This window comes from Dermacentor albipictus, chromosome 7 (genome assembly GCF_038994185.2).
Source record: "Dermacentor albipictus isolate Rhodes 1998 colony chromosome 7, USDA_Dalb.pri_finalv2, whole genome shotgun sequence".
In the NCBI taxonomy this organism is placed as follows: domain Eukaryota; kingdom Metazoa; phylum Arthropoda; class Arachnida; order Ixodida; family Ixodidae; genus Dermacentor; species Dermacentor albipictus.
The window spans coordinates 59624632-59635325 of record NC_091827.1 but is presented as its reverse complement, the minus strand read 5'-3'; the positions used below and the strand labels follow the sequence as shown (position 1 = coordinate 59635325).

Sequence of the window (10694 nt, the reverse complement as noted above, 5' to 3'; positions counted from 1 at the left end):
TTATAGGAGAGGTGCATATCCTTGCGAGTTTAAAACTTATAAATATAGAAATAGCGCTTAGCCAGCTTTAGCACACCCAAGTACTTACTACGTGGCAGGGATCAAAGTTGGGAGAGGAAAAAAATACGACTTTTACACCTGATTACTTGAGAAACCAATGCAGACCACCCATTCCACTGCCGTACATAATGCCGAGAATTGAAGCAAAAATGGGCATTTTATTTTGTTTCAACCCGTTCACATTCCCATTCGAGTCCGATAGTATACTTGTAATGCAGTATGCCATTCTAGTGCATAAGTGCAATTAGTGCGCTTGTCGGGCACGTTTAGTATACTTAACGATTGTTAAGGCTGAAAGGCGGGCTGTAGATGCTTTCTGCTTGTCTAGGACGGACAGACGGGCGGACGGACAGACAGGCAAGAACAGGTCAGATTCACGAAAAGAGATTTGTCTATGTTTTCTGCCTGTCGTGTTCCTTGGCTAAGCGAACAACTTTACGGAATTCCACTTATTTTCCGAAAGGACGTCCGCGAGAACTGGTTGCGTGACCCTGACAAGCCAGATAGATGTCTAGCTTACTGTGGTCCCCGTAAACAAGCACCAAAAACAGAGGTGGTCTGCGGTAACCTACAGAGCCACTGCACAGTTCTCGTGGAGCGGAGCCTTCCGTTATCTCTCGCACATTACTTATTTCTCTCCCTCCCACGTGGCTTCCGTGTGTTGGTCACTGAAGCACGCGGATGACTGCGAGGAAACCCCTTTCCTGTTGCCCGCAACAACCCGTTCCTGTTGTGCTCGTATCACGTGCTTCTGGGGAACGGTCCGCCAGACGTGGTGGAGGGTCGTACCGTTCGGAGTGAGCAAAGCCCCGTCTAGGAAACACGTCGCCGGTTCACGTCGCCCAGTCGAGGCCAACTCGTTTACGGTGCCATACAGCGTCCCGGTGAACGACCGTGCCGGCCGTTGTTACAGGGGTAAGTTGATACGACGTATCAGTGGGAGTAGGCACGAGTTGAAGGAGTCGTCATCGGGCAAGTGAGGGGAGCACCTGAAGACGGAAGCGAGGATTGCGCAAGCACTGCGGATAAACAACAAGGTGGGACTCGTTTGGATGACTGCGTCGCTACAGTCGGAAAAAAAAAAAATTTACGCTAGTCTCGTGCTCTGACAATACTCATCATCCATCTTTGTGAAACACTTTCGTTATTTACAACTCGTTCAACAGGTGATTTTTGAGCGTTCTGGCTGAGGAGTTAATGTCGTTAATGACAGATTTAAAATTGTATTGCTAGAATAACCGTATAGAGTAGTTCTGGTCTGAATTCGTGGTCGCCATTGGAACCCGCTTATGCACGCAGGAAGGCTTAGTTGCTGCCGCACATAATTTTTGTAGTGCAGTCTGGAGCGCTCTAATATCACTCTAGAACGAAAAGCCGAATATGCCGTAACACTTTGATTTTGCTACTTTCCGGTCAGGAACGCTTTGTCATGCTGATAAGCTCATGCCGTTCCAGACCCGAAAGTACCAAGAGCGCGGCAATAATGAAAGGAAAAACGCTCAAGATAGATCGCTATTGTTCCTGGAAAACAAGACAAGATCTAAAGGGTGTAAAGTTTCTTGGCAACCACCTAGAGGCGTGATTAACGAGGGGAAACTGATATGTCGTGCCTCGCGAGTGTTCTTGCGAAAATTCATTGCACTGGTCTACAGGTCCCATGTTGGTACCAATACCTATATTCGAAGAAATGCCTGTACACAGCACACCGTCTTGTCACGGACATGCCTAAGCAACAACCGAACGCATGTTAGTGCTAAACTAAGTGGCCCGCAGATGATATTACAAGTTTGTTACCGACGGCACAGCAAGAAAATGATTCAACTGACACGTAGACCAATGTTACCCAAAGTTAGAAGCGCCTGCAGAACTTAGATGAAATTGAAGTACGCAACATTATTTTTTTTTTCATTTTCCCTATACCCAGAAACACCGTTAGACCAATGCTAAGACGCGGAGCACGTTGTTTTTATATATTGACATGATTGGCACAGCATAATCCTTACTGTCTTTTCCAGAGCCAGGAGACGTCTTGGCGATGTCTTTCAACACAGTCCCTTCGCGGATAAGGAGGCCTGTGATGTTTGCCTTCTGTTCGGTGATGTTTGTCGTACTTCACGCTCCTGGAACACAAGGCCACGGCAGGCTCATCGAACCGCCTGCCAGAAACGCGATGTGGCGGATAAGCTACGACACGCCTCCCAACTTCGAAGATACGGAACTCTTTTGTGGAGGCATAAAGGTGAGCCATTCGGTACGCAAAGCGGCGAAGCCTGCAGTATACCATGGCCATTGTGGGCCATGCCCTAAATATATGGACTCCCTGGAATACATCATTCTACCGTCAAGCTGAAACTACGTGAAAGACATTTCCCTTACTTCATGTTTTGAAAGATGAACTGAAACTGTCAATATCAAGTGACTTCTGGTAGGCGGTAATGAAATGCTCCATGAAAGTATATTCTTTAGCAATATAATGTACGTGTCCCTAAGACACTCTAACGCGGATGGCGAAAACACACACGCTAGCCATTTGACGCAGATTTACGTGCTTGTGTGCAGACGTGAGAGTGTGCGGCCGTGTGTGTTTGTGTTTGCGTGTGTTGCACAAGTGGCTACTGCTTGAATTGAAAAAAAACATGGCTGTGGCTTAGCTAAGGTTAAGCCCAGGATGCGAAGCATACTAGCCTTTATTTTAGTTGTTGAACCACTGTTTAGCCTGGTGAACTGCTGTTGCTTGGCTATATTTGGTTCGGCTAGACGAAGAAACAACTCATGCAGGCGAGCGCACGAGCTGAGACCCGGCTATGTAGCTACGCGGCCGCAAGCGAGCGCGCGAGTTGAGCCTCCGCTTTTGCAGCTGTTATGACGTCATATGGTAGCTACGCGGCCGCGCGCGGAGCAGCAAAGAAGAGCGTGGTTGTGCGGCTAGTATGCTTCGGATGAAACATGCACAACGAAGCCGGATGATCGTTTGAGCACACTGCACGCCTTTGCGCGAAACGGTTCTGCCGTTGAGCCGCGGCGGCGCGGGTGCTTGGCGCGAACCGCAGGCCCAGTGGAAGGACAACGGCGGCCGCTGCGGCGTGTGCGGCGACGACTACGCGCAGCCGCGGCCACGGCGCCACGAGACCGGCAACATGTACGCGCGCAACGTGACGGTACGCCGCTACGCGCCCGGCCAGCTCGTCGACCTGGTCGTCGACGTCGAGACCAACCACCTGGGGCACTTCGAGTTCGCGCTCTGCCCGAGGGCGTCGTGGGAGGAGGCCGAGAGCGAGGAGTGCTTCGACTTGCACCCGCTCACCGTGGTGACCGCCAGCGGACCGGGCCGCAGGGTAAGACATTCATCTCGACGCGGAAATTACGCGCCCTCTGTCTCTCGGTCATATACATCTCTCTCTGCGTTGAACAGTTGCCTATGCCTGTAAGGACCCTGTCTCTACCGATCTCTTTCAGGACTGCTCTTTTGCCCCGATATATCTTAAACGTCTGTTGCTTATCTCGACCGCTGATCAGATAATGCTTCCATCAGCTTTGAACCCCCGCGCACCCGCCACGGTTGCTCAGTGGCTATGGTGTTGGGCTGCTGAGCACGAGGTCGCGGGATTGAATCCCGGCCACGGCGGCCGCATTTCGATGGGGGCGAAATGCGAAAACTCCCGTGTGCTTAGATTTAGGTGCACGTTAAAGAACCCCAGGTAGTAGAAATTTCCGGAGTCCTCCACTACGGCGTGCCTCATAATCAGAAAGTGGTTTTGGCACGTAAAACCCCATAACTTAATTTTTTTAACCCCCGCGCTTCTTTCTGGAAGGTGAACTTTCCCGACGGTTCTTGTTGGTATTGTACCACGCCACGAACTTCATTCATTGCAGGGTGGTTTTCTCAAAGGGATAGTAGAGCGGTAGGTTAGGGCAGCGCGCTGTGTCCTAGCTTCAGGGTGCGTCCGTTTCTTCTGCGCAGTGTTGACGATGCAGCTACCGTTGGTGCTCCTTTTGTTCCTCACTGCTAATGTTCTATGTATATGCATGGCACTGAGGATAATGAAGATTTGAGTGGTGTGCCTACGAAAACCAGTTCGGCCGAAGAACAAGTTTCACGCCAACATCAACACTGACAAAGAAAGGTTGTGCCATTGCCAGAGGCATATTGCTGTTGCATCGATGCAAGCTGCGCGACAAAACCGGACACGAGGAAGGAAGGGAACAGTGGAGCGCAGACCAACACCCCGACGTATAGTAACAGGGTGACTGAATGTTGGTTCAACATGGGCAACCAGTGCAAAATATGTCCTTTTCTCTATTACTATTTAATTTACACGAGAAAAAGGAGAGGACACAAATCTAGAGAAACAAACAAGCGACACTCAAAACGTGGTCGAGACCAGCGGGCACTCCTTTTTGAAAGAACGTAATATAAGGGGATCTCCCGAGTCAAAAAACAAAGCTTATTTTCATTAATTTCTACGTTTTTAACCAAGCGCTACTTGATTTCTGGCATCACTCTGACACGCAGACGCACGCATTCTCAATCAGGTTGAGACGCGGCATTCGGCCTTAATTTATTAAGGGCGCATAACTTCCCCTTAAGAGGAAGTTTCAGCTCGTGCCCAACTACAATGCCTCCTATGCAAATAAATGTAATACGCAGAAAGGCTTTTCTGAGATAACCCCTGGGCCATCTTCAATAAAATGTGTTGTACTTGAGAAAGTTAAATTCTATGGACCGTTAAAGCGAAATAATGATTTGGGGCTAGAATTTTTTTTAATTACCAATAATTGGTAAGTTTGAAAAAATAGATAGAACAACTAACTTTCAAAATCCGTAATTCTGTACCAAGAACAGATGTCGCATTTCTGTAAACTTCGCCCATTACAACATCCAAAGCGGACATATTTGATATAATAATTTATATCTTACGTCAATTTACTGCAATGCTTCCAAGGGTTTTGCAAAATAACCACTCACATCCTAGGGCAGCAGTTCAAGGTCATGTAAAATATATCAATTTGTGCACTTTAGGTCTAAATTAGATACAATTTACAGAACACAGATATAATTCTGTTCAGTTCAACATTGAATAACTAGTTAATAATAATTATAATACATACAATAAACTAATAATTAATAATTATAATAAATTACAGTTATTTGACAACTATTCAGTTCTGAACTGTATAGTTTCGTGTTGCAAAAGCTTGCAATTTTGAACAATTTTTAATAAGAATGAACGACCTAAATGAATAATCTGCTTCTTACGTTCTCTTTTTGTTTGAAACGCAACAGACCTCGTCAAATTCGGTACAGTACGTCGTTGCTGAGGAAAACTATTTATCCTTTTCCACGCATTTAGACAGGAACCCCTGAGCTAAGGCTTCCTCTTAAGACGTCCCTAGCTCATAACCCGCATTGCAGTTTCCAGTCGTTGAATACCCCACGATTTAACAGAGAACCTCAAGTCATCCCAATTAATTCAGAGCGCACCACATGGTGTCTCTAAGAGCCAAATTGCTTTTCGGGAAGGTTACTCCACATCAACTGTTTAAAGGAAGCGAGCTAAAATGTGGGTCAAACTTATCGACCTGCAAAATACGGCGGATCGGAAACTCGGGTATATAGATTGCGCTTTTGGGCGGGGACTTGAACGTCGCATCTGATAGCGAGAGCCAGGACCAAACGTTCCGAATAATCCTCGAGTGCGAGGTAATCTTTAGCGATAACCTAAACGTACATCCACATAGTGTATACATACGTGTCCTTACGTACGTGTACGTAAGTACAGATACGTGCGTGTACGTATGTCCGTATGTGTATACGTATGTGTATGTGTATGTGTATGTGTACACGTATGTATCCGTATGGGTATACGAACGTGTATACGTACGTACGTATGTGGACGTACGTCCATACGCTACTCTCATTCGAGAGCGTGGCAGTTGGGCGATACAGTATACATGTATATCAGTGTGCATACTTTCTCGCCGGGCGTTGCAGAAGTCCGCTTTCTACTCGGACGAGCCGCCGACCCGCTACCGGCTGCCAACCGCCGCCAACGGACTCTACATGATTCAGGTCCAGCTGCCGGAGAGGCTCACCTGCGAGTACTGCGTCCTCCGCTGGCACTGGCGATCTGGTAAGCGGCGCCGCGTCGATGCCACAACGGCCCTGATGCGATCCAGCACACATTTACAGCGTTCGATCACTCGTACCTTGGTACTGTGATGTCCTATGCACTCCGACGACCGTTTCAGTGCGGCAGAGTCATCGCGCCCCACCGTCAGGCAAAGAGAGAGAGAGAGAGAGAGAGAGAGGGAGAGAGAGAAAGGCAAAGGAAAGACAGGGAGGTTAACCAGGGATGATTTCCTATTGTCTACACTGTACCGAGGGAGGGGAAAATGGATGGGATAGGTAAGAGAGAGAAAAGGAACGAAAAAAACTGAAACCACACGCGCACACACACACACACACACACACACACACAAACACACACACACGCACGCACGCACGCACACACACACACACACACACGCGCGCGCGCGCGCGCACGCACACACACACACACACACACACACACACTCAAACACACACACAGACACACACACGCACACACACACAGAGACTATACAGTACTGTTGTTGTGGGCGCTGTCACACAGTCTGCGAAGGCGTTCCTAGTGTTACACAGTCAAGAATGAGGCTGACAGATGGAGTGACACACTGTGGTATAAAGATTATAAGCAGGGATAAGGTGCGTCAGAAAGGTTGGCCAACGTTTTGATAGGGGAACCTATCTTTGACGAAGATGGGTCCCCCTATCGAAACGTTGGCCAACCTTTCTGACGCACCTTATCCCTGCTTATAGCCTTTATACCACAGTGTTGCACAGTGCCAACCGTCAGGCAGGCATTCTCTCGTACCAGTGGTGCCAACGTGACGCCTCTGAGCGCGCAGCTCACCATGTCGTATACGGCTACCATATCATGCGTTTTCTCAAGCACGTGAAGTAAGCTTACAGAGCACTTCAATGAAGATATGGAAAATACAGTATTTCTCTTATTCACACATTTTTGCACTGGCTGACACAACAAAGTGCGTGGTAATAGAGATCAATGCTTCAGTTTGAAAAATTCATTGATTATTCATTAAATTTGTTACTTTAGGTACACGTGGCAATTACGGAGTTGAAGTGGGTCGTGGTAGAGGGCACGTCTATGTAGTAGTAATGCTGGGAATTCCACTTCCTTTACGGATATTCGTGCAATGCATGTCCCATAAGTTCATCATTGGTGTACTGATGGCCATGTTCCTAAGATAATCCATTAAAAGAGAATCATAGCGCAATCGTTTCATAGAAGTTAATCTGCAGTTTTCGCTTATTTGGTGCTGTTAGCCGCATTTAATAGCCTGTCGCTTAAATATAGGTCCTTCATCTCTACTGCGTTAGGCTTAAGATTTTCTTAACGCACAGTTGGCACTTTATCGGAATTGTAAAATGAACCGCTTATTGCACCTGGTTCAACCGTTCAATGCATCGCAGCGGCATCTCGTGCTCACTACAGATAAGGTGGGCTCCAGTAGGGCGTAAAACTGAGCGAGTTGGTTCAGCGCTTGTCCTGTGGGTTTATTTCTTTTTCGCCGTCCCGCTTTTGCACAGGCGCTATAATGAAGGTGAACTGGTCCATCCGCGTTGCCTCAATGAATAAGCTGCTGTGGAATAACTGAACCAGGTTAAAAAAAGAAAGATGTGCGCGGACTTCGGCGTTGCCGCAATGTACAATTCAATCAATCAATCAATCAATCAATATTTATTTTTGACAAAACAAATACAAGACGGGTATAAGTACACAATTTGCTAAAGAATGGAGGTCATTGCAACATTGTTCGAATAACGATATGTGCACATATTTTTTTTTTCTTCTGAGTGGAATGTATGTGTGTATAATCAAGATTTACGATGCGCAACGCAAGTTTTCTATTGCCACCGTCACTTTGAACGTAGTTGAAGCACGAAAAAAAAAGGGCCCTGATGCTATCCAAAAAACGAGCTTAACATTTCTACGAAAAGTTTCTACGAAGTTGACTACGAAAAAGGGCCACCATTTCGACAAGATGACGAGGCATTAAATAAAGACCGTAGTCTGTTGTGCGGCCCCTCCATAGTTGTACTTAGCTCTAGCGCCAAGCTGATACTTGCTCAGGTCTGCGACGAGGAGGCATTCAGTGGCTATTTCAACCCGTGCGCTGTGAAACGACGTTTCTTTCACACACCTCTGTCGCCTAACGCGATTTGTCACAGCCTTTTGTTTGCAATGTGCACTAACTGCGCGGAGGCTTACTTCTTCGTATCCTTCTCTTCGCTTCAGCACTTCGACAATGCGATTAAACCATGTGCTTCCGTACCGTGATGCCGCAAATCAAGAGATTTGATTTGATGAGATTCACAGAAAGCACTCAACTTGGAAAACGCTTAGCGAAGGTTAGGCGTCTGTCCAGGGTGAAGTAAACGACGCTAATTTTATTTGTCAGAATTCATTTGACCAATACATACAAAATACCTGCACCACTATCTATGTTATTTATACAATGCATGTTTGTAAAGAACCCAGGTTTATCGGTGGTTTACGATTAGATTCACAGGTGGTCTTTGGACTTCCGACTTGATTAACTAAGGGGATGTCTAGTATATTATGCACATAGAAAGGATAGCTGGTGAGAAAGGGAGGTTAGATGTCGATCGACTTACATAAACTTTCCGGTCTTTTTTATTCAGGAACAAAGGCTCTGACTTAGCGCAATTTCTGAACGCGCGCTCTGTATTTCTGTTGCAGCGAACAACTGGGGAGACTGTGGCGACGGCAAGATGGCGCTGGGCTGCGGTCCGCAGGAGACGTACCGCAACTGCGCCGACGTCGCCATCTTGAACAGCTTCGGCCTGCGCGGCCCTCTGGGGGCCAACGCCGTTCCCAAGCGTTTTGGTGCCACTAAGCCGAAAAAGATCAATGCCATATAGGTTAGGGTCGGGAATCGAAGGCTGTATACCGCGATGCAAACGCCTTGCTTATTTATTTCACAATAAACCTGTCTTTCATATATCCAAAGGCGAAGAAACTCCACGAGAAGGGTCCCTGTGTAATTTCCGGGGGGCCGAATGAATCTGTAAGAAATACTATTATATCAATGCTCGAAATACGATTTTCCTTTGTGAACGGCATCGTGATAGCGATGGCCGTGACGTGTGACAATGAGAAGGTGAGATCAAGGTATTCACTGCTGGCTATCCAGCATAAGCATACGTTGTCCGACATAGTTCCTATGGTGCGGTACACTCCACGTTCCCTGCTTGCAAAAGCACACAGAAATCTTTTATGGAAATTTAGAATAGCGTTGTACAGATGCTGCGTGTTTCAGATATTCATTTCATTTCCTTTTCATTCAGACAAATGCGCAGTTGTCCAGGAGCCCGGCGTAAAGGGGCTCGGAAAGCTTGATGTACCAAGCGTCCCCCAACCTACTTTCCTCGTTTACACAGTTTAATACCAACTGAAGCGAAATAAAATTTGCTCAGAGGCCAGTACAATACAGGGCGGCTAGATGCTATAAATAAGCAGATTAGGTATAAAAAAGAAATATATACCGCTTACATACGAAAGCATTAGGAAAATTAAAAGAAAATAATAAGTAAAATTTTTTCACTGCGAATAAATATATATTGTGAAACAGACGCGAGATATTTGACAGAAGAATCAGCAAACGTTATGCGAAGGTAGCTTCGAAATATTAATAAATGTATTTGCATTTTTTTTAAACTTGATTAGAAGCGAGTTCAACAATTCATGCGATTACCGAAGGGATTTGGTTAGGAAGCGTGAAATTTCACAAGCGATCTTTTTTTTTTTAGTTAGTACGACGTGTACCTTTTTTGTAAATTTTGGTCATAAATTGTGATGCAATGTTTCTGCTAATATTTCTTTGAAAATATTGATGAGATTAAATTTAATTTGGTGATATACGACCACCGCTAGTTTCTTATACATTATATCATTAATTTTTAGTTCATATTTTCTCAAAAGTACCGCTGTCTGAAAGCAAAAAGGGCACTCCAATGACACCCTTTCACTAAGTTCTTTTCGTAATAGATGTATATATAATCTAGTATAGGTTTCGTTGTAGTTCCCCACAAGAAGGCAATAATGAAAGTACGAATGAACATTTGCATAGTAAATTTGCTCTTTTATCAATACCGGCAATAATTGGGGTAATGTACAAATTATATTATACAGCCCAGGAAACGTTCGTCCATACATAGTTGACGCAGGACGTTCTTGAGGGCTTGTTGGTTCCTACTTGATGGTGGGTTAAAACTGCACGAAAAATGAGGACAGCCTAGGTATGGACACACCACCTAGGTTGACACATCACACCATTTAGGTTGACACGTGTACTACCTTGCATGTACTCTTGAAGGTATCTAAATGATACCTTGCTAAAAGAAATTTGTAAGTCGGAAATTATCGGCTTCCCCCATAACATCAGAACAAACTAGTAAAACAAAGATTGCTCTGTAATGATTCAGTTCATTTTTATTACCTTGCTTGAAAATGACTGTTACCCTTCTGATTTCAGTCGGTCAGGGCACC

The 10694-nt window shown here is 45.8% G+C and overlaps 1 protein-coding gene across 1 annotated transcript; it reads left to right on the top strand.

The window, feature by feature from the left end:
* The first annotated feature begins 1036 nt into the window (after nt 1-1036).
* LOC135912625 (uncharacterized) lies at nt 1037-9170 on the top strand. The gene is made up of 5 exons (XM_065445117.2): nt 1037-1097; nt 2076-2299; nt 3111-3395; nt 6053-6191; nt 8886-9170. Exons 2-5 carry the CDS (start codon nt 2096-2098, stop codon nt 9065-9067), a joined length of 810 nt encoding a protein of 269 aa, XP_065301189.2. The 5' UTR covers nt 1037-1097; nt 2076-2095; the 3' UTR covers nt 9068-9170.
* Nucleotides 9171-10694: the final 1524 nt, after the last annotated feature.

Bases quoted from the DNA above. Each gene is read 5' to 3' on its own strand.
- LOC135912625 (XM_065445117.2), top strand. From the start codon at position 2,096: ATGTCTTTCAACACAGTCCCTTCGCGGATAAGGAGGCCTGTGATGTTT. The intron at 3,396-6,052 runs GTAAGACATTCA...CGGGCGTTGCAG, and splicing joins CCAGCGGACCGGGCCGCAGG to AAGTCCGCTTTCTACTCGGA. The intron at 6,192-8,885 runs GTAAGCGGCGCC...TTTCTGTTGCAG, and splicing joins CCGCTGGCACTGGCGATCTG to CGAACAACTGGGGAGACTGT.